Source organism: Wasmannia auropunctata, unplaced genomic scaffold (genome assembly GCF_000956235.1).
Source record: "Wasmannia auropunctata unplaced genomic scaffold, wasmannia.A_1.0 LD335828.1, whole genome shotgun sequence".
NCBI lineage: Eukaryota > Metazoa > Arthropoda > Insecta > Hymenoptera > Formicidae > Wasmannia > Wasmannia auropunctata.
In genome coordinates this window covers 469,046-493,703 of record NW_012027062.1, presented here as the reverse complement: position 1 = coordinate 493,703, position 24,658 = coordinate 469,046, and the positions used below count along the sequence as shown (strand labels likewise).

The 24,658-nt window shown below is 42.4% G+C and overlaps 2 protein-coding genes across 2 annotated transcripts in view; one reads left to right on the top strand and one right to left on the bottom strand.

Moving 5' to 3' along the window:
• LOC105455888 (multiple coagulation factor deficiency protein 2 homolog) overlaps nt 1-24,658 on the top strand; it is a 51,214-nt gene that overhangs the window by 3,468 nt on the left and 23,088 nt on the right. The gene's annotated exons all lie outside the window — the stretch shown is intronic.
• LOC105455887 (homeobox protein prophet of Pit-1) lies at nt 355-21,592 on the bottom strand. Its single transcript, XM_011699569.1, has 6 exons — nt 21,358-21,592; nt 14,985-15,112; nt 14,608-14,715; nt 4,191-4,373; nt 2,419-2,518; nt 355-576 (listed from the first exon to the last, which is right to left on the bottom strand). Exons 1-6 carry the CDS (start codon nt 21,575-21,577, stop codon nt 470-472), a joined length of 846 nt encoding a protein of 281 aa, XP_011697871.1. The 5' UTR covers nt 21,578-21,592; the 3' UTR covers nt 355-469.

The window sequence follows — 24,658 nt, the reverse complement described above, 5'->3', positions numbered from 1 at the left end:
CCATTTCATCATCGCGCAAGTCTTCAACGTGTTGCTCGTGCTCAAACTTACATTCGGCCTGCCCCGGTCGACGACGAAACGCGAGAACGCGATCGGATTGAGAACTCGCGACATGTGTATATGCTGTTGCGAATCGAGCTTGCTTGCTTGCTTGCTTGCAAGCGAGATGCGCGAGGACGCGTCGCGAAATGCGAGGATGTCGACGCGGCCGCGCGAGCCGATTAGCGTTAACGCAAATCGATCCACGGTTCTGTTTTCCTTCCTTTCTTTTCTTTTTCTTCATTCTTCTGCAAAATGGCAAAACGTCGATCGGGCTTCATCGAGCTCGTCACATCTCTCTCTCTCTCTCTCTTTCTCTCTCTCGATTTTCTTCCATCGATCGCCATCGGATTGGCTCGATCCTCGATCATAGGTACGCCATCGGACTCCTGACGAGATCCTCGAGTCGCCCTCTCGCCTCCGTTTACAATTATGTCTGGTACTGTAACATCGGCGCGGCCAGATTCGGGTGGTGGGCTGTGTTCATTCTCAGGGCCGAGATGCTCTTGTTGTACCACTCGTCCTCCGCTGACATTCCTGAAATGGGAAAAAAAAGACGAGATTTTTAGACGAACCACACGCGCGCGCGCGCGCGCGCGTGTATTTCGAGATTGCGTCAGCTTGAATTAAGCTGCAAATTTTGACAGTTTTTCTCTCTCTCCATATCTTTCTTTCTCTTCGAATTACACATGTTTATTTTTTAACGGCAGCATAGTAACGGGACCGGGAACGTCATTAACGTTAGCTTTAATTGAAACACCCACGCGGCGCTTACCAATTTCCCTGACAAGTCAAAGTCGGACGTCATTCGGCGCGGAGAAGCGGGATTTCTTTTCTATTCCGAAAGAATCCCGGAGTGATTCGATTTAACCGACTTTCCGCGGTGCTTTATCGAGTCTCCGCTAATCGGTCGATTTGCTATCGCATTAAGACGTTAAAGAGAGAGGCGTTAAGTCGTTAAGGAGAAGCGGCGGGATTGCGAGAGCGCGGTGCGAGGCCGCGCACTCGTACAGCAGTCGCTCGCTCGCATCTCCCCTCCCCCTGACGGGTGAGGCAATTCGCGAATAGTCTTGATTCGATTTAAAAGCGATATTCCATCTCGCGCCGGAAATGGTGTAAGACGGCGCTGGGGCGGAAATGGAGAGAGCGTCTTGGAGGCTGCAGGCGGGGACCAGAGAGCGCGCGGAGAGCTCTCTCGCTCTCGTGCACGGGCACGGGTCGGATTCGCGCCATTTCCGCTCCGGATTTTTGCGGAGTCATTCGATAACGCCGGGTCAGCGCCCGGGAACGGCACGGAAAGTCGTCGTGAAGACGCTGGACAAGAGAACGAGGCCGAGCGAGGCCGAAGAAATTAGTTTACGTCTCCGTTCCACGTTCGCGTGATCTCGCGGGGGGATAAATTGACGCGTTGGTCGAAAGACAACGATCGAGTGAAATACGTATTGTACAATCGGGACAATTCTGGGACTAATAATTCTTAATTAACGCAAAGCAAGTCAATTTTTATAATATCCTACATTATATTCTAAATCATACACGGAAAGAACAATTTTGCTGAATCCAGATTTGAAAATAATTTTTGTTCAATAATCAAAATAATTTTGTGCGAAAGTCAAAATGATTGCTAGAATATCAAAATGTTTTATAGCAATGCTTATTATTCCAACAAATTTAACATTCCAACAAATTATTTTGATAATTCAACAAAAAATTATCTTCAGATCTGTATTTAGCAAAATTTTTAGACCTTTCAACAAAATTGTTCTTTCCGTGTATTCTTACCAAATCAGATGTTATAATTGTTAAATAATATTTAATTATTATAGTATTAAATGTTACAATTGTCAAATACTTCATATTGATTTGACGAAATGTTGTCCTTTCCTAAATCTTAATATTTAAAATATGGTATAGGGTATTACGTAAATTGACATCCTTTCGTTTACTTCCGACAAAAATTATAGCTCCTACTTACTGTAGCGCGAGCTTGACACGCACAATTATATGTATACATCTTTCCAATTGAATTTTTATTTAAAGCGATTCTCGCAGTTTAGTTTAGGAAATCGTTCATTAGACAAATAGGCCGCGTTATAAAATAATCAATTATCTATATCCATTAAGAACACTAAATAATTAAGAGCCGCGCGATTGGGATCGCGTTCGAAACGCGACGCGAGGAACCAACGATCGATGCTTCGCGTGAAAAAGTGAAATCCGTTACCCACGAACGCGAGGATATCAAGGATATTTGTGGGATTAAGGACATTTGCATAATCCTTGACCCAAATGAGAGCGCAACCGCGCTCACGAGCCATTCATCGCCGTACACATTTTACGCACACCCAAAGCGCTGGCGTTGCATTATTTATGACTCACCCATTGCATCTTGTCGCATGCCGGTGACGGCCGACATATTCGACGCTGAATGCGACATGGAGAACGGCTGGGTCATGCTCGGGTAAGACGTCGTGCCCATCTGAAACATTCGTACGTCACGATTAACGACATCGTTACTCCGATCTCCGCGATTCTGGAGATTTACCGCGATACGCGATTCCTTCTAATCCGGGTAGTATATTAATTGCACGCTGTGTATAAAATCCTCCGCGTTTAAGAAGGAAGAAGGGGGCGGTGAGAGGGGGAGAAGATAGACGCGCGGTGTTAATGTTATACGTGTAATTAATTTCCGCGAGCGTAAAATGAGCGAAACGAGGGAAAAACGGATTCCGCGATATATCAATGAAATTACGGAGTTACCCGCGCGGTTTGAGCGGCCGAGCTGGAACAACGAGAGGAAAGTAATGCGGTAATTAACGTGTGTGAAACATAATTATCGGCTAGAAACCGCTCTTACGTATTTCCACTCGTCGACGGTGGCAAACGCGAAATCGAATGCGACGGGTGGTTTCATTATAAAAATTAACCGTGTAACACGTTCGGGACACTGATGGAAATTAATAATGCGTCGCGGTATCTATTTCCTGGCCGTAATCAATTTTCCAACGTGTTACGTGATTCTACGGTGATATCACGATTATTAAGTACAATTCCCGACGAGGATAGGAGCGAGAGGATCGTCTAAACCATAAAAAAATGCGCAACGATAAAATTTACTTTACCCGACACTTTCCGTCGTTGTTTATATCGTTACCGATTATTGAGCAATAATTATTAATTATGGAATTATTAATTATATAGATTAATCATTATGTGCGTTAGTTTTTCTTGCTTCAGACAATTTAGCATTGCTGAGGCATTATTATTAGATGTTTGAAACCTTCAATAGGAAAAATGAATATAGGTATATAACGGACGTGTTGCGCGGCAGAAAAATGTTATAAATTGCCATCTTAGAATTTCACAAGATATTCACGGCTCGAACTTCGGAGCTGAAGGATGAACTGATATAAAGCATTTTTCTTTTTTTTCGAGGGTCGGAAAACCGAAACACGCTTGCGAATTATCGGCTCAATTAAAGCGGTAGGCATTCGGTAATCCGGCCGACCCAACTAATCAGCCGAAATGCAATTTAGCTATATCGACCGATAGCGATGCGCCGGACGTACGCTCAGGTGCACTCCAATTTAATACCTCGGTTAAAATCATTAACGAGAAACGCATCGAATTCATTCCCGATATGTGGAACCTACGAAACGACGACCGAATCTACGATTGCCCCCCGAAATCTTTTAATTTCCTGCTGCTGCATAACTGCGCTTCTGTCAAACGACACGTTGATCGCGAGCCACTTTTCGAGAAAATTATTTCTTTATTAAATCATTTTTTTGAAAGAAAAGTATAAATAGAATAATAACATTAAATTAAAATAGCATAAAATAACATTAATAATTACACGTTAAATAACACGCGAAATTTGGATGACATTTGAAACGATCTCTCTTTACGCTCAAACTTAAAAAAATTTTTTTTCTTCCACGTGTGTACATACTTCATACGAAGATCTATGTAACGAAATAAGTCTGATGTACACCTCCAGAATGACATAATTGTAATTCTTGTTTATATTATTTACTTGCCATTATCGGAGACGTGTCTTCGCGCTGAGTGCATTGGTGAGCGTGCAAAGCGGCGGGTATCGATAATAATGAAATTTCGGAAGCGTCCTGCGCGTCGTAAGGGAGCCTCACCTGGGGATAACGATTTATGCCATTTATGCTGTTGTGAGGATGGGGGTAGGGTTGATAACCTCTGCTAGCACCAGGATAGATATTCCTCATCATGGCACCTTGGCAGGCGGGAATTGGTGTCAGAGCTTTCTGCAGCTGCTTCTCCTGCTTCCGGTATTTCGCTCTTCTGTTCTGGAACCAAACCTACGAAGAGAGACGGAATGGCGTAAACAAACGGACGCGATAGCGATGTTTAAGCGATGCGATACAATTATTAGATAATCATTTCGATCTCTGCGCGATGTACAATATCGTTTGCGATGCAGTAATAGCACAAACGAAGCTCGTATCATGTTTTAATTATTAAACATAATGGCCGGACATTAATTGCTATTAAGTTTCTAAGTACCTATATATTAATATCTGGTGAAACAATGTAAATTCATATTACACAAACAATCTGCGAGGGAGAATAATCATACTTTTATTCTTTTCGCAATGTATACATTTTATTTGTAGCGTCTATTGTAGCTAAATTTTATTAGAGCTTAGAATAGTCTAGCTTGAAATGGTAGGAACCTATGCATTAATCTTTCTGGTCCCGCCAATGTAAATAGTTCAGATTAGAATTGGAGATAGAATTTGATTGAACTGAAGCATGTCAAGGTTCTTCGATCTTGCGCTTACAAATTCACCTTTACAGCTCTAAAACGTCACCTTTAGCTCTAAAACAAATAATCTTCTCTCTTATTTTCTGTCTTCTTAAAAATATGATTATATGTTCAAGCGAAACGTATTAGTCCGTAAAACTTTTAACGTATACAGAGCCAATCGTAAAAGTAATTGTTTTATACGTTCGTAGCAAAATGGCGACCAAGAAGCTAACAAAATGGTGTATAGTACAGACGCACGAAGTATTGGAGGGCATCGAGTTAACGGTCCTCGTCGATCAAAGAAGGGACACAAACCTCTTGGGCCGAAAAAGCACCCTCTTCTCTTTTTTTCTTTTACCCGAACGGGATCCTAAGTTTACCCCCCAGCCTCACCCGGCAACCCAGAGCGGTTTACCTATCGCCATTTTGCATCGGGCAATTTCCATTGTTTCGCGGGATTAGTAAACCCATATTGGGGCTTGCCTGAGCCGCCACCGGCGACTCACCCCGGCATCCACACCGGCGCGCGTTTCCGCACCCTCACCCCTCCCTCCCCCTTGGCCACCCCCTCATCCGTTCTCCTCTCTCCTTCCCTCCTCCCTCCCTCCTGTAACCCCCCTCGACAATCTCCACTCTCGCGCCCCGCCCTGCCGACCGACCCCTCTTTCCAGCGGCCCCCCCAGAAAGAGAAAAGCCTGCGGCTTCTCGTCCCGGGTCGGAGTTGGGTTGTTTCCACCCTCACCGGTGACGTCACCAGCGCCACCCGATTGGCCGATGCCGCGGCGGTGACGTCACATCGGGCTCGCTCATTGGCCGACACGTTTTATCGACATTTCTACTGTACACCCTCTCTCATCGCCGCAGAAGTGGGTGACACGAACCAGGGTGGCTCGAACGGGTCCGTTCTCTCTCAAACTCTCCTTCTATATATATATATATATATACATATATATATTTCTCTCTCTTTTTCTCTCCTACGCTGTCTGTATCTTCCTGCTTCGCTCTCTTCTCGGCTCTATCACTCTTTGTGTGGAAGCATGGCGCTTCCGAAGAGTACCTCGTGAAATATCCGCAGCGATGTTCTCGTATTAAAAACCGAGTACGGAGGGGAAAAAAATTCGCTGTGTATCTGCCGAGAAGAAACGGATTTTCATTATAAGGACGCAAACGATCATCTTGCTTCGTTTATTATTTATCGAAGTCAACAATTTCGCTTATTTTTTATTATTTTTTAATCTCTTCGTTACTCACTTAATAACGCACCATAAACTTCGCCTCGAAAGTTATTATCTCTCTCTCTCTCTCTCTCTCTCTCTCTCTCTCTCTCTCTCTCTCTCTCTCTCTCTCTCTCTCTCTCGCTCTCTCTCTCTATCTCATTATTTAGTCGCAGGCAAATATTTCTAATCGGTGAAACTCCATTTTGATGAAAACATGTTTAATTATTTCAAGCATTCTTCCAAACGTTTTATATCTCTCGATGAGAACTTTAGATCTCTCGTAACATAAAAAGGAATTTTATAATCATTTTAATCAATCATTTCAATTAATTATAAAGTAATCCTTATGCTAATCTATTAATTAGTCCAACGTCAGACGGCGTCAGATAAAGGTCGTCACCTACGTCAAGATCTATCTCGCGTCAACCCACGCCGAAGAGATCAACGCCTACACAAGAAATTAATAGTTCATCAGCGGTGGAATTATTTCCGTCAATGATCGCATATATTACAGCGCTTTACCGTGCTTCTTGACGTCAGCCTTTGTACGAATGTTAATCTGCAATTTTTAATGGAGAAACGTAAAAGAACTGCTTAATTTAGCGGGAACGTCACTTACTTTACGCACGCGAGATACGTTTTAATAAGATGTACTCTAAAAAAAAAAACTAATTATTATTCCATTAAATTGGCTAGACTGTTAGGTGGATGACAAATAGATGTGTATAGGTATGGTATTGAGAGCCGAACAAGTTAGGCAAGTAATTTCGCGTAGTTACAATTGAATTTTATTTAGATTGTCTTCTTGCCGCCAAGTTGGGTGGAATCGCAAGTCGCGAGATCAGCGAGCGATTTCGATATTAAATGTTACTATAAAATAGAATGGTTGTTTTGAAGAATATATGCACTTCGCGATTTGACTATTTAAACGAATATATAGAGCAACACGTTTTCAGGCTCCCTTTGCGATACAGAATCAAAAACCCCAAATATGACAATTGATTTCACGTTACGTATATAGATATGTACATTCAATATCGCGAGATTCACCCAAAACGGAGTAAGAATGATGTAATAAATTCACATATTTCAATCACGAAAGATTGGCGATTTTACGTAAAAGATTGCGACGAAATAAAGTTTTACAGTATAAGAAATATCTGGACACACGGCCAAGCGAAGTAGTGGAGTCTTATTTAGATTAAGTTCTTGCCGTGAAATTGGCTGGAATCCGGGATTACTTAGCCGAGAGAGACAGAGAGAACCCGGGTCGGATATGAAATATTATAGAGAATCGAGGCGATTATCGAAACGCGATGATAATCGGAATATTAATTCTGAAGTTGAATTTAAGATCCCGCGTCTCGCGAAAGGGATCGCTGGGTAGCTCAGTGGCCGTGGATTACAGCGGAATTATAGGCATTACCGAGTTTGATATTTCTTTTTAACGGCGTTACATAAATTTGCAAGTAAAGCGAAAGAAATATTCGCGGTAACCACGCGCGCGACGGTAGAGGGAGGGAGGGAGGGAGGGAAACGAGAGACTGGTACATGTGGTTTCGAAGGTGGTAGCACATTTGAAGACTCTTAACAAAGGGCTTGATTAACATTTTCATATGACGAGCGTGCATCGTTCTAACTCACATGTATGGAAATCGCGGTACGTGCGAGGCAAGTCGCATAATCAATCTCAATCCGCATTGGAATTCACGCCGCGGGACGATTTGCAATTGCATAAAACACGCTCGGCTTTCGAATAATCTGGCATTACCTCCGTCCGTGTATACCAGCCGAAGCTGCTAGCTCTAAATACGTGCGTATGCAGAAAATACGATATCAATACCAAATAACATATATGATGCTTTTTTAAGAGCGTAGAGTACCCGTAACATGTTCGACCGTGATAAAGATAAAAAATTACATAAATATAGAATAAAATAATATTTTACAACTATATTTATAAAAAAAATACTACATTTATAAAAAAAACCTGTGATAAATGTTCAGCATTTTTTATATAATTAAATTGTACCTTTTTTGAACTATTAGATTTTATTACATTTTTTGTATCTATTGAATGTACGTGAATAACTCTCTCGAAACAGTTTTCGCAGAAAACTCACGATAAGAACTCCATTCCCCCGTACGTAATTTACCTCGGGAAATTTTTCGTGTACGTGCTTGTGCACGCGCTTTCCGCCGTGCGTATGCAAATGACATTGTCTACGCTTCGTTTAGCCCGATACCGCATGTTCCCCTAAAACGAAGCGCATCTTCACTATCGAGAATATGGTTGTGAATAGTCTTATAAATATGTATATACGTATAGAGCGTTCGGGAATTGGTGGAAACTGGACAGACAGTTTGAAATTTGCAATTGTCGCAAATGCAAAAGTGACAAAATGTTGATATATCTTTGGCTGCTAGCGCTACGACTATAAGTCCTCGAAAACAGGATATAATACTTCTCGCTTGAATTAAACTTCAGAGAGATATAAAAAAAACTATAAAGATAAATTCCTGGAAGCATATAATATTCCTGGAAGTGGACTCTATCTCAATAATTCATTTCGAACTCTGTTTTTCTACTCACAATCAGTATTTCTCGTTAAATCAATACCGAACTCCGAATTTTCGACAGCGCCATCCGCTTTCCGCCAAACGCTGGTACGCCCTGTACATACCGTACGCATTTACGGGGCTGGTAGAACAGGTTGCCCGAAGAGATCCGGTAAAAGGGCGATTCCTTTTATTCGCTTTTTCCCTAGAAGAGCTTTTCGAGAACATACTTGCGCGCGCGAGCGAGCGCGCCCGCGTCCCTTAAGGCGCGCACTCTGCAAGAACTGGAAAGCTAAGAGTTCGTAATTCAATAACCGCGCGCGCTCTCTTCTCCTCCCGCCCACGTTTCGCTCATAGAGAAAGATAGAGTCCGGATAGGGAAAGAGAGAGGACGCGGAGGAGCGAGATGGCTGTCCCACGGGGGTGCGCGCGGCTCAAAATGTCTGCTACTTTGAGGACCGCGACCGAGAAAACTATCCTCCCCCGTATGCCTGAGAGAATACTGCACTCTGATAGCTAACCCACATACTAACCCGGGAAAATGGATACATTCCCGGTAATGGCTTTTTCGTCGGAAAAAGATGAGAAGAGCGTAATATTTGTGTGATATAAGGATATATATAGGTACTACTCGCGCATTTATTTCGGAAAGCTATGAGCCAGGCTAATTACCATGTACGACAATCGAATATGTAGTTAACAATTCAGAACTGACAATGTGATTCAACCATTTGAGACTGCGGCTTCTTTAGAGAAACATAACGAATAATATTCTATTCGAGCATCATACCAATAGAATCTCAAACTATTCTTATCACAACAGATAAGCATATTGGCTCGCTAAAATATAATAAAAAGTACAATATATTGTACTGTGTTCTGCATATGTGCAGAACACAATACACAATATATAGAAACAAGAATTTTGATTTCAACAAAAAAAAACACCGTAACAAGACAAGTCATTTTCCGTTTAGTTTTTTTGACGTTAAATCCGAATTCGGTTGTAGAATTGCTCTTTCGCGTCACAATTTTGAAAAATTTGCAGGTAAAAATGGGTTATTTTCACATTTTATCATATTATAACTTCGAAATGCGACGTGCTAGAGAAGTGTTCTTGCAATCAAAATTAAGTACGTTGTTAGGACTTTCAACTCTTCGCTATTTGGAATTTGTCAATTTTGACATTTGTATTCAGTGATTTAAAAAACAATTAAATTGAGATAAACAAAATTGAAATTGCTGTTTGGTAAATTGCCAATAATCTAATTCATAACTTTTCCGAAATGGCCCTTATATTTTACAATGAATAACTTGTTAACTATAATGGACACAAAAAATTTCTTTTGAGGGTTGAAAGTCTTAGCAACATATTTAATTTTGATTGCAAAAACACTTCTCCAGAACATTTTTCGCATTTCAGAATTATAATATGACAAAATATGTAAAAATAGCCCCTTTTTGCAACTTTAACTTTACCAAAATTCTCAAAATTGTGACGTGACAGGGCAATTCTACATCCGAATTTAACGTCCAAAAAAAACTACGGAAAATGACTAGTCTTGTTGTAATTAAAAAAAATCATTTTTTGTTGAACAGTGGCAATTAATTACAGCAAATTACAACTAATTTCGTATTTTGTAATCCCAAGCATAATTATATATGAAGAAATGGATTATTGAACATCTTTAATTTAAGAGAACGTTGTCTTTTACGCTTTCATATATTGTTACATTAATTTACTCTCTAAATTTTCTGGAGTAAATCTCACTCCAAAAGATTGAAACTACTGCCACTCGGCAATTTGAGTGGCAGTATTTTCACTCTTTTGGAGTTTGAAATTCACTCCAAAAGAGTGAAAAGTCACTCCAGAAAATTTAGAGAGTAAGTTACACATTTTTCTATTTAAACTCTTTCATCTTCAAATTAAGGAATTTGATTTATTTGATTTCCTTATATTGAAATCAGACTAATAAGGAAGTTGTGTCTATACATTAAGCTTAGCGAAAGTTAAACACGTAGAATTATTAATAATTTGTCGTAAACATTACCGTTCATAAGCGCAGAAAGTAAAGAGCCGAGGGGCATGGTACTCTAGCCAGCTATTTTTGCTACTCCCAGAAATTTCCTTGTTTCCTGTCAAATAGGAAGCCGATTTTCTCGTAAAACGACCGGTAGGTAGGCTTCGATCGGAAGTCGAATCGAAGTAAAAAGGTCGAATGAAAACTCGGCTAACTCAATATCGCGGAGCTCGGGCTTCTCCTTTCTTTTTCCTCGGCGTAATGGGATTTCTTGTGCGGTGATTCGAGAATTATTCTCTTACCATCGGGTGTTACTTGATTTTTTTACTATTATTATCATTACCGTCACAAGTACTTTCGCAACCCCTCAGCATATATTATAACAACGACCTTGACGATGGATGATACTGTGCCGTTTTATATATAGGTATATATATATATATATAAATTTAATTAATACGTACGACGCTTTCTTTTATAAAAAATAAATATTTTAATCGAAAATTCTGTTAAAATAAATCTACTTAACAAATTAACGGGAAGTAATATTGCTTAGAAAAAAATTCAGAAAAATAATTTAGTGCAACCATAACTAATCTATTTTTATTTGCATTAGTCAAGCACTCATGGAAAACATTCGTTCCGACCGAGTTTTGCCCTCCTTTATCCTGCTATCAAATTTATTTGCATGCCTGTGTGTGAGTATACGGAGCAGCACATTACGTCTTCCTACCAAGTTTCCTGCAAACCTCACTCGAAATGACATAAATGGACGGAAACGATCCCGCGCAAGGTGTACCGTGTTTCGCCTGGAAAACGCTCATTCAACGTGCACTAATACGCGTTTGCGCGTTTAGAGAAATTGCAAATCGCGCAGTAAATTTGCGTCACTATTAGAGACCGATCTGCATAGAAACTTTTAAATTACGTACAACTTCGTGAGGAGGTTCTGTAGACTATGTTCTTGTTTAATTTAAAATATTTCGCAGCTGTTCAAAGTCGCACAATCGTCTAGAATTATACGTCACAATTGGGAATAATTTATATGTTATTGCAATAATTCGACAAGAAACCGACTGTTGGGAGCCTCGAGTTTTCAAAACGCTCACGTTCGCGCCGTGAATTCGGACTCCCGCGAAAGAAAAGTTACGAGCGGCAACGCGCGTCTCCGGATCAATGTATTTTTTAGCTGCGCACCGCCAATCGGGCGACGCTCGCTGGGATGTAGGAGAGCTCGTCCCTTTAAAAGCTACCGCGCGCTAGTCACGGCATTCTGTTTCCTCAAAGATAGCGACACGGGCCGTGGAGGCGGCGAGGACGAGAGAGAAATAGACGGCGAACGAGGGTGGCAAAGTTGAGATGAGTTGGGCGCGCAGGGGGTTGGGTGACGCTGTACCGGAGGCTGCCATTATATCTGAGCCGCCATTTTAAATTGAATTTTCTCCACCCTAGATAGATCTGAAACGTCTCAGGCTTGCCGGGCTTGCTATTCCTTCCACTACGAGACGAGCTACGACGAGGGCGAGATGGCGCTGGGACGCGGGGGGTGGTGAAGAGGATGGGGGGAGGGAAGAAGGGAGGGAGGGGTTCTGGAAAGAACACTGGAGGAGCGAGAGAGAGAGAGAGAGAGAGAGAGAGAGACAAGAACCCTCCTTTTCTTGCGCGGCCGCCATCCTGCCTTTTTCTTCCGCTGAGAACCCCTGTCTTCGGCGATGGATACCTTTCCTAAACCCTAAACCGGCCCCTCGATTCCTCCAGGGGACGACGAAATTTTCGCTCGCTCTCCGCGCCCGTCCGCGTGGTGTACGAAACGTGTGGCATAGGAGGCAGTCTCCAAATTTCGGCGTGGGTATAGTATCGGATACTACTACTTGTATTGCGGTTCATCGATATTACCTCGTATCGAAATTGACGTGTCCGAATTGGATTACAATCGAACGCCATTTTGCAATAACCGATCGCTATTTTCGGGGATTTTTAACTGCGCGATGCGCAGAGCTAATTAAGACCGAGGAACTAATTTCGCTCTAGCGTTATATACCGGAGCAATCAACCGAGTCGTAATCTATTTTAAATGCCTTTTTAGATATTTAATGCACCGATAGTCATTAACATAATCATTAAACAAAACGCGTTTATTATTTATGCAATTAAACGAAGTTTTATATCAGATATTTATAGCTCGCAGAATATCGTGAATTTCAGAAACGAATGCGAGTGGAGTGGAGTGGTGAACGTTAATTTACCGGGCGGGATAAGAAATCAACGAAGAGAGCATTTTCCAGTGGCATGAAACTACCAAAAGAGAGAGAAAGAGAGAGACAGACAGCGAGCTCACCGCTTGAGGTGAAGCTGTCGTTTGCCGAAAGTAGTCGAAATCCGCGATGACGCGAGCGTTAATTACGGCGCGCGCTTTGCAGGTTACAGATAATTGGCCGATTCTGGGGCAGCCGCGCGTCGGAAAACCAGCAACTGGAAATGACATTTAAAACTGCGAAATCCTACCCTTCCCTCTCCCCCGCCCTCTCTCTCTCACTCACTCTCTCTCTTCCTCTCCCATTTACCCTCTTTCTCGCGTTTGAGGTCGAAACGAGTACAGGACCACCCCGACGCGCGGGGCTGCGCGGCTCCTCTCGCGGGCGAACGGCCCTCGGCGGCGGACACTTTGTGCATCGGTTATAACCGGCGAGCGACGAGCGCAAACCGCGTTTTACTTGGCATCGCAGTTTAACAGGGTTAAGTCGCGGCGGTTCCCGGGCTTTTAACTCAAACAACACCCCGCTGCATTATATATCAAAAGAGCGCAACGCACCGGCGACTGTTTTAATATGTACCCGCTCTCGGCTCGGAATTCGGGGCCCCGTATGTATGTATACGCGAACCAGTCCCCGACATCGTCCCGCGCATTCTGTTTCTCTCTCTCTCTCTCTCATCCCCCTCAACCCGCATCCACGTCCATTCCTCCCCGACGATCCCTTTCTACCTCATTACCAAATCCTCCGTCCTTAATGTCATCACAAACCGCACCACTGTCGTAGAATTCGCGTTTTCCATGTCGAAGGAATTAAATATTTGAATGCCATAATTCCCCGTGATACGCAACCCTTTCTCTTTCTATAAAAATGTACATTATGTAAATAATGAAACTCGAAATATGTTTTTTGTCTCAATCGAAGCCAGAAACACCGCTAAATTTTATCGTTCGGTTTACATAAATTCTTCGGTATAAGATACTATATTGAGAAGTATATTGAAAAACCTCTCCGTCCCCTCTGATCAATTCCACGACCCTCAAAGAATATAGGGTGTCTTGGACCGACATTTGCGCCCGTAATTTCATTTCGTCGCCCCACATGCGTCTTTGATTCAATTACGCAGTGAGTCACAGTCAAAAAGATAGGCAGCAGATAAGTATGTCTACAAATTTTTCGGCGTCGCCCAAACGTCGGCCGACGAAACACAATTCTCGTGACGAAATTTTAAAAATTTACTCTGGACGCGAGCATTATATAATGAATAGAATATCCAAAAAATTTCGTAATATAACAACAATGTACCAAAATCTATTGTGACTCGTGCACGGAAAGAACAATTTTGCTGAATCCAGATCTGAAAATAATTTTGTTCAATAATCAAAATAATTTTGTGGGAAAGTTAAAATAATTGCTAGAACATCAAAACGTTTTATAGCAATACTTATCATTTTTAACATTCCAACAAGATTTTTTGGGGATTCAATAAGAATTAATTTTCAGATTTATATTCAGCTAAATTTTTAGACCTTTCAACAAAATCGTTCTTTCCGTGTATAACTAATTGAATCCATTTGGATTTTTTAAATTAAAAACTTACGATAGAGTTTTTTATAAAATACACACGGATGAAAGACATTGCTCATTATTAGTCTAATCACGAGAACCATCTTTCGTTCGAAACGTCAAAAACGATGGGGAAGAGCGATTTGTTTTTCCTTTACTAGCGCACTCACCTGAATTCTGGCCTCGTTCAATTTGGTGGTCCTCGCCAATTCCTCCCTGCAGTATATGTCCGGATAATGGGATTTTGCAAACGCCGATTCCAATTCTGCCAGCTGCTCCTGCGAAACAATTGAAAAGCCGTGGTAAAGGCCGATTTGAGCTACCCGGCAGGAAATTTGAACGCGGTATGAAAGATTGAAAGTAATCAAAATGCTGTCATCGATCGACGCCCGTACATTCTCCGGAGGAACATACACGCTTTTCTAAGATATCTCGCTGCAACGAAAGAAGATATCCAGAGAAAGATACCGCGAAAGACATCTTTGATTACTCGCAAGAATAACAAGAAAAAAACCGGGTAGGAATTTTGCAACATTTCTGTACCAACCTGAGTGAAGGTAGTCCTGTGTCGCCGTCGGGCGGGTGTTGGACAGCTAGCTGTGGTAGGTGTGTGACCAATGTGAGGGCTGGAGGCGCAAGGGTCAGGCTTCAATTTCTTAAAAGCGCCTTCGGCTCCTGAAGTAAGAGAAAAGCGAGTTTAACATTTTCACGAAACTATTCAATAAAACTGTTGTCCCAACTGTCTCTTCAAAAGGCTGTTACTTAAAAAAAAAAGAGAGAGAGAACTACACCGTCGTAGTTGTTTTACGTTAAATTGTGATAATGTCTCGATGACGTCAGATAAATTTCAACTTCATTAACATTGAATTGCACAATTGTATTTTGTGTGAGTGTGTAATTACTTCGCGCATTTCACGAATTAAATTATCCGCCGATTGCGCTTGAAATTATTTTAATGGCGTATTAGTGGCGGGTCAAATAATATATTGAGTAGCAAAATTGCATGTCGATTAGATGCCGTAATAATAACGTGTTAAGTTGTATATAATTTCATTTATATTATAAAAAAAAACTTCCCCTCTATGACTCTATAGATGATTTATCGTGCATAATGCGGAAAGCGATTGCTCTAGTCTAAAGAAAGGCCTAAATTCTTCTTCTTTTAGGCAATTGCACGCTTTTCAAAATAAGAAGAATTCTCGGGAGATCCGCGAATTCGTAAACAAACCTGACGTGAATTCGGCGATCATCCACGACAAGTGCCCCGCGAAAGTGTAATGGTACCGGCACGGGAGAGAATTCCTTTTTTTTCCCCCGCGGCCAAACCGAGTTACCTGACATTTTCCCAGGCCTCAACGTAATAAACAAACTCCGTTAACGACGCTCGGACGTAAACGCTTTTCACGCGTGGGAGGGAGTCGGCGGACCCCTCTTTCGCAGATCTCCCGCGCGTATTGTCCCGCCCGGTAAAGACGACGAAGGTGTCAGGAACGGGCGCCGAAACGGCGTCGAAACGGCCGAAACTCGATTTCCCGTATCGCCTTTCATTCGCCGGGCAAAATTCGATATTCCACGGAAGACGCGATCCGCCGAACTTTCGACCTCCGACGCGAGAAGCCTCCGTGGCCGCCGTCGTCGCCGCCGCCGCCATCGTCGTCGTCATCGTCGTCGTCGTCGTCGTTGTCGTCGTCGTCGTCTTGGTCGTCCGCGCAGTGCGGCGCGGCGCGGCGCGGCGTCGCGACGCTGGCTTTATGAACGAACGTAGATACCTACCAGGTCGCACCGACCCGGGGTAAGCGTGGCGAGCGAAGTCCCTCGCACTATGCTAACTTGGTTAGGGCGTTAATGACCTAATCATGTTACATGCTGATTCAATGTTCAAGGATGAATGCTGTCCACTTTACATACCTTGCCCGGTTACCCGATGAACGGGGGAAACTCGGTCAAGTTCAGCGAAGAAGGCGAAGGGCCCCGTGCGACCCGCTTCTTCGACTATATATCCCCCCCCCTCCTCCTCCCCTGTGCTTTACGATATTGCTCACACTGTTTTTTTTCCTCTATTATTTATACTACTTTCTTTTTAGTCAGAGATTCCTCTAAGACGTTTAATTTCCGAAATTTGCTACTTTAAGTATTAAATTCGTCGTTACAACTTGGAAAATATGTCGAATTTCCGATGTACTTCAATATAAAGTAAAATGTATAATATAAAGATAAAAAAATAGAATTTAGACTGTAGCTCCTTTTTTCTACACTTATTCGATACGAGTACAATACGAGAAAATAAAGATAAGAATTTAAAAAAATTAAGAAATTGAAATGAACTTTGCTAAGTATTCGATACATAATATGTAATTAAATTCTGAAAGTTATGATAACGCGAACTGGAATTACTTTGTTCCATTAAAATTATATCCCGTTTTAACGTAATCAAAAGCTCATCCTAATTTTTTCGCGCCGCGGGTACAGATTGAAACGAGATTTTCATAAATGATATGAAATAAAATTAATGTCTCATAAAAGGTATCGGCAAAAAAGTGTTTTTCGTGATCTTTATGATGTCGAAATTAATTTTTCCCGTTAATCTACGGTGTGTGACAATGGGATATCGACCTTTAGGACAACGTATGTTTCTCTCTCCCTATTCTTTTGCATATTTTCCGTAATGTAATATAAAATACTTTAATAAAAAGTGGATAATATATTTAACAAAAATATAAAATATTGTTGCGAGCGTTCTTCAACTATTATCAACACGATCTCATAAATATTGATTTTGTTAATTTAATATAAAAAAATCAAATAGTTCATTATTGGACCGTAAATTTAAATTTGTGAAAATATATTTGCGTATTGTTGTTTCAATATATCCGGGATGTCAATTCGTTTTTATGCAATTACGGAGTTTTCGCGATTGCAGAAAATAGGCAATTTACGGTTGTCAGTTTTGCGTCTTTTGATGCAAAAATCTGCTCAAAAATTATATCCTTGCAAACTACGTTTGTTAAAACGAGTACGCTACGAAAACGAAATATGAATGTTTGTCAAAAGGACAATAGAGATTATTATAATCACTTGATTACTGTTATCGCTATTGTGAAAACCATAATAACTATTCTCGTTATAGTATTCATATTAAATAAAATATGTAATATATAATTAGAGCTTGATATAAAATAGTTTTCTGTAAATGTTGTAGATAATAGTTTTGAAAAGTTCATTTTATACATAAAATATTTGTATTTATCTGCAAGAAGTTTAGAGGAAAAGAATGTCCGTATATATACTTTGTATTTCATTAATGTTATCGATATTTAGTGTAAATAATAAATAGATACTACAAACGTAAAAATCTATTTTTGATGAAAAAAAATATTATTCAGTAAAAAAAAAACATTTTACAATCTTCTTTAAATAAAGAGAAAAAGTATTAATTATTATTCAGTAAAAAAAAAACATTTTACAATCTTCTTTAAATAAAGAGAAAAAGTATTAAAAGTAAAAATTATACGTCAAAATTCAAAAATTTAAATTCGAGTTTTTATCAATCTTAATTAAATATACAAGCACTTGAGAAAATAATTCAAAATCAAATATATGGAGCTCTCAGCAAACTATTTTCTTTATTTCTATAACAATTTGATTCTCTTCCTTCAATTTGACGAATTCGCAAATAAAGAATAGTTCAATGTGCTCGGCATGTTTCAAAAAGTGCACAATACGATTTCTCAGAACAAACTCGAGATCGGGATGGGATGGGCAAAGTCGAGTAGAGACAATAAAATGTCAGCGAAACGGCACGAACCGTCCAGCCGTTCGCAACCGAGTTAACCCTTTGTTAAGAGCGAAGTTACAAGCTGTTCGTCGACAATCTCGACGAGCGCGGCACTCGAGAAAGACCCGTCGAAAAAGGAGCGTGATGCGAGGGTGCATTGTGGACGGCGCAGAGCGGCGCAGAGCGGCGCCGCGCCGCGCCGCGCGGCGAACATCTGCCCCCGCAGATTTCGGAGACGGTCAGGGGGACCGAGGGTAATTAGCGGTGATTTTAACGCGGTGAGATCTGACACGCGCGACGAACGACACGTTTTACAGGATTACTGGTAATGCGGACCGCGGTAGCCTCCGACCTACAGCTGCCATCCGTCGGCATCTGCTGTCACATTAGGACGCATTATCGGCCAAAAGTGATATGCGCGTTTCCAAAATTTATTCGATGCATATATATTGATTTTATAATTTAATATAACGCGCGCACGCACACATGGTTGATATGTTTCCCTTCTGCAAAATTTAGATTAATTTAGATGCTTATCGGTAATATTGAGAGATTTTCTCACTGTGCAAATCCACTTGGGAATATCTTAATTTCTCCACGTTCATGCACCATTGATAGAAAAGCGACAAAAGTAAAAAGATTAGCATTTTTGAGATGAAAGGAAATCAATCCTAAGGACTTTAGAATCGATTTTCTTTTATCATCTGAAAAAATTATCTGAAAATACTAATTATTTTACTTGTCACTTTTCTATCAATGAAACGATATATAACTCGCAAATGTATGTACATTAAAAGTTAACGTTTGCAATCTGGCGAACAAGATTGAAAGAACACGAGACAACAATTATTATCGATTTGCATGCCGTTTACTTGCAAGAGATACACAGTTTTACATTATTCGCGAGATAATAGCTTCACCCGATATGTAATTATTAAAATATTTAATAAAAAATTGAAAAAATGGCGGCAAATGATAGTCTTCTTCGAAATATTTGAAGTTATGCCTTCAACTATGCTTTTAGACTTCGTATGTCATTGCATGTGTGATTAAATTTTAAATATGTATAATAAAATTCATGCACACAAAGTATCTTGCGATTGACTTGAAAAAATAGCGAGATATTTAACATTATTGCTTACGAGTTATAAACGGGCAGGAATTTCTTTTCATAAAAAGTTCTCTAAGCTTTGAAAGCGGAGGCAAATAAATAAACTTCACTCTTCATTTAATTTCAAGTACTTTAAAACCACGTTTTAATTTCAAATTCAGTTATCAAGACATTAAACTTTAAAAGTTGAAAAATATAGCTGTAAATGATAACTTTCACTGACACTCCTCCAAGAATTTTGATTTAAAAATAAAAATTTTGTTTTTCCTACACGGCGAGAAATTATAGACGACAGTTGTTAGTACAAAGGAATTGAACGCGCGAAACGAATCCATTTTTCTCTAAGTTGCAGTTGCAATTGCAGGCCAACGGTGTTACGGGTCACTCGACAGGAAGTGAACGCTCCTATTTTAAGGAGGACACGGAAAACGCGCGCCAGAAGACCGTTGCTCGAGTACTTTTAATACCCGGGAGAACGCGCGAGGGGGTTAACGACATTAATTTTTCCCTCCACCGCCGCCCCGTCCTCGTTTTATTCCGCTACCTCTTTTTCCTCTCGTCGCGAAGCGGCTGTCGGATTTTCATTTGCATGAGAATCCCGCGGTAGTCTCATTTCGTTTCCGGGAACCCTGACCTTGAAGGGTGCGACGAAGCGTAGGATATCGCCGTTTGCGGATCGGAATACCGCCGCGCGAAATTCATTTTCGGATATAATAAGGCCGAAAAAACCTTAGCAACCGCCGTTGCAACCGACCTGTTGAACTCCGTATTCATCGAATGCTTTGCACAGAAATGAGGATACGCGGTAAGAATACCAATACAAATAGCATATATCGATTAATAATTCAATTGCAAATGATTATAATTTAGTTAGCAACTTGGAGAGTCGATGAAAATAACAGTCTTGTAGAAATCTCCTATTCTTTTTATAAAAGATTTAACGAATTTTGAATCGTTTACAAATTAACGAGGAGCGTCTAATATCAGAGTGATTCTAATTAATTAAAATTGAAAGTAACTTATAGTCACGGTATACAAGACAATTGTACTACTTTATATTTGTTTTGAGACGATGCGACAATTTTGCTTTACAAGTCAAGTCGACATTTCGGACGTATCGATGTGCACACGTTATGAAATATGGGTGTCAACTCGTTATAATCGGCAGAAGCGAGAGGAAATCGGAGATGAGCCCTTTCATCCGATCCCGATTTGATGAGTAGTCTTTCGAATCGTCGAAACCGGGCGCGAAACTCGTCACGCGTTCAAGCTATACGTCCGACGCTTCGAGCCCACCCCATTAGCGGCACCCTCCTAGTGCTAAGCTCCCTTAAGCCCCACTAGCACATAATAATAGTCCATAGAACAGGTACCACCATATGTCTGGTCCACCCGAGCCATTGTCAACACTTCGGGCCGGTCGTGTTGCACTGCGAACGCGTGCTCGAGGCTCAACAAGCGGAAAATACGTCTATCTCGAGATGACACGATGTCCATTTTCTTTCCTAACGACAGTGCAAAAGCGCGATACCCCATAAGTTAAGTACGGAAGTGTGTCGAATTATTCCAAATTAATTTTATCGCTTCTTTTCTTACTTTTCTAAATTATAGAAGATCGTTTGCGTGTCGAAACAATTTACTTCTTTTTATTATAAAGCGTTATTATATGATTATCAACAATAAAACTCTATATACATTGCTTGAACATTATTTCAATACAATTTTGCTCTTATAATTACATGTAGACTAAAAACAAAAGGAACTAATAAGTATTTCGATAAATAATGTGTGAAATATGAGTTGTACAAAAAGGAAGTTAAAGCTACAATTTCCAATTTTGGAGTTAGCAATGGAAGAGTTTGCTACTCAAAGTCAACATTTGATTATACCCGGTATTTGAATTATTGAATGATTAGATAAAATTGTAAACTTATTGTTTGCCAACCTACTTCTGCTTAAATAATAACGCAAAATGCAGAAGGTACAACTACTTAGTACAGTTCTCGAGAGAGTAAAATGATCCGCGATACTCACCGACGGTGGTGGTGGCCCCGACGCTGCTTCTACCGGGCGTCGCGGCGGGCGTCGGCGGGCTCGCCTCGAGGCCCTGATGCACCCCGTACAGACCGAAGTCCTGCTCATTCGAGCTGGCGCTACTGCACTTCCTCTTCTCCTGATTGTGATTCAGATGGAAGCTGTCATTCTCGACCAGGCCGACGCCGAGCAGACCCAGATTCGGCCTGAGCTCGTCCATCAGCTTGTTCTGGCCGCAATTGGCGGCCGCCGCCGCGGAGAAGTTGAGCTGGCGGCTGAAGATCGCCGGGAATATGTTGAACTGCTGGTGGTCGAGGCTAAGGGCGGTCGTCGGCAGGGACGAGCCGCCACCGCCACCGCCGCCGCCGCCGCCGCCGCCGACGGAGGTACCACCGACGGAACCGACGCCGCCCGCACCGGGACCCCCGGTACCTCCGGACAGGTCGTTAGCCAGGGTGATGCCGGGGTGACCTGGTCGAGGTAGCGCGTAGCTGATAACACCTGAGTGAGCACTCGGCCACCTACGAAGACATCTTCCGACGCGAGTCTGCGATGTGGGCGCGCCGCGTCCGCCCTGCGGATACGCACTGTGTTATTCTCCCCCGAGCACCGGCGGCGCACCGAGAAAACGTCGAGCAAAAGCCTCGACTATTGTCCGAAAGATACGTTATCTTTCCGCGGCGACGGTGACTTTAACGAAGGGCTGGGCCGTGTGAGTCGCAAAAAAGACGTCTTGCCGTTCACCTTTTCGATTATCTAAAACAGTTCACCCTCCGGGCTGGATTAAAACGATTCGCCAGAAGGAAGAATACAGCTCGTTTGCGCTGGTTGCGTTTATACGTTTACGAACAGTCCGGTTGGGCGACTCTAGATACCTCCTTCTCCTTGAACATTCTTCTGGGAACACTTGTACGTCATGCACCTTCGATATCACTAATCGTTGAGAGAGTTCTTCCTGGTTTGAACGATACTTGTCTTGAATGTTATCGTGTGATAAATATCGAAGCAACAGCCACTCATCGATTACTTTAAAGGAATCAGATTGGAATGATTACGAAAAATATTGCTTATCGATTTAGCGTTTAGATTAGTCCGTGTTTCACACTGCTGGTCCAACCTCAGTGGATCTCCATTATCAGAAATATATGCCTCAGAGATTTAATAATCAATATTAAATAAATTTCGACACGGTACGGATCAATCTTCGTAAAAATTTACAGGCAGCAATGGATTCTCACAACAATTATTCTTATCCGCTAGTAACAATTTAGTCCAGATCCAACTGGCGGTCCATTTTGCATCTAACAGAATGGACATCTACGTCGAAGATTATTTATCAACAATGAATAGTCCGGATATATTTCAACTATGTGGTTTTTAAACAATTGCAGTTCTGATGCACTTTCAATAAACACGCATTTCTTGAGTCTTCACTTGGAAACGCGATTCTCTTCGTGATGTCCTTTAGAAGATGTCTGCGTCGGTCTCTTCAAGAACTATTCAGTTTAAAAAATCCAATTCGAAGACACACGTGTAAAATTGAAGATACGCTCTCTTCTTCGATTTCGTCGTTGTTAATCGCCCGTTATTTTGAAAGTCCTTTCGATAATTGCTCCTCGAAACACGTACGTACGATTAATTAAAACAAATCCAGGGTTCGTATATCGCGGAGAATATGCGAGTCACTGTGATCGACGCGAATCTGGAATTCGGCCGCGGTTCAAATCTGATTATCTCGTCGATCCAATTAGAAGGGTGCGCGGACCCCCGGTGAGGGGGGGAGGCAGGGTTCGTTTTGTCGACGCGCGTCCGCGATCAGCTGGCCTTGAAAATTCGAATATCGAAGTAATTGGCGAGAAATGGCTCGGTATGAGGAAATGGCGCGCACCGCGGAACGACGACGACGGTAACGGCGACGAGGACGAAAACGATGATGACGCCGACGGCGATGGCGAGGACGACGAAGACGACGACGTGCACGACGCGCCCTTCCGTCCTTCCTTCCTTCCTTCTTTCCTTCCTTCCTGCGAAGGACAACGCGGTGGGAAAACTCGGAGACGACAAGAGCGGAGAGCGAGTCAGAGGGGGCGACCGCTCGCCGTGAGTTCTTGTGGGATTCTGTCCGCGAAATGCAGTTATCCCGGTGACTCCGCGCGGGGGTGAGTGAGCAGAGTACGCGTACGAGGGGGTTGCCTGCCTGCCTGCCTCTCGGCCGTCGTCGTCGCTCGTGGTAGGGGTTTGTTGCTCGTAACCGGTCGCCACCACCCGCACCTCACCCAGCATCCCCCCGATCTCTGCCCCCGCGCGCCACCGCCGTCATCGCCGCTACCCCCGGCGACGCGAGGGTGCGAAGTGCCTGGCGGACGCGCTGGATTGGCCCGGCGGAGGGTACGTCGCCCAGGCGACGGCCAATCGCGGGGTTCGCCGGGATGCCCGCGGCGACCCCACCGCCGCCGCCAACATGGCGCGCGTACCAATAAAAATTCCTCCAGAAAATAGCCTGCGAGCGATTTTCTTTCCGGGGCTACCAGCGTGTAGCGCTTTTCCGACCACGCACACGCTTCGTCCCAGTCACCAATACGCGCGCTGGGAGGGATATGGCGTAGGAGATCCTGCTCTCCATCCCCTGTTCTCGTCATCGTCGTCCTTCCCACTCTCTATCTTCCATCCGTCTCTCTCATCCCATCTCTATCGTTGCCTCTCTCTCTCTCTCTCTCTCTCTCTCTCTCTCTCTCTCTGTTTGACTGCGTATTTTTCTTTTTTTTTCCTCCGTAGGTACCTATTTCTCATTCGTTTCGAGTCGTGACGGGTTGCGCACCCGCGCGCGCCGTGGCACTCCATATATTTTAATGCCCGCGCGTTGCGGAATGCGGGGGCGAAACAGTTATTACAGTTTTAATTAAACGAAAATCATATCATTCCATACATACTTGATAGTAGTCTGGGCTGCTGTGGGACATACGCTGATGCATTCAGAGCGTATAGCTGCATAGCGCGCGCCGCGCAACATCCCCCGATGGTTTTCTGTTTCAAATATTGTATGCCTACTATCCTCTGGGAGGTCGCCGCTGCCAACTTTCGCGGCGCCTCGGCGAGGCCCGCGTTGGTTCAACAATTTTTGTTCTCCATTTGCATCGCGAACAGTCAGTTTTAAATGGACGCATGAAAAACGCGCGTTATTTGATATATACGGGAGAGAATTAAGCGCGCGTGCTGCGCCGTATTCATTATAAAATACATGTACATATAGGTGTGTCTTATATATAATACCCTATTGAAATTCTCATATCGTGTAGAGTAA

What these genes read in the sequence shown, in the direction of transcription:
- LOC105455887 (XM_011699569.1), bottom strand. Translation starts at nt 21,577, where the DNA reads ATGGACGAGCTCAGGCCGAATCTGGGTCTGCTCGGCGTCGGCCTGGTC. An exon ending in CGGGGCCACCACCACCGTCG is followed by an intron (nt 15,113 to 21,357) that starts GTGAGTATCGCG and finishes CTCTTACTTCAG; the next exon opens with GAGCCGAAGGCGCTTTTAAG. An exon ending in GCATAAATCGTTATCCCCAG is followed by an intron (nt 2,519 to 4,190) that starts GTGAGGCTCCCT and finishes CGAATGTTTCAG; the next exon opens with ATGGGCACGACGTCTTACCC.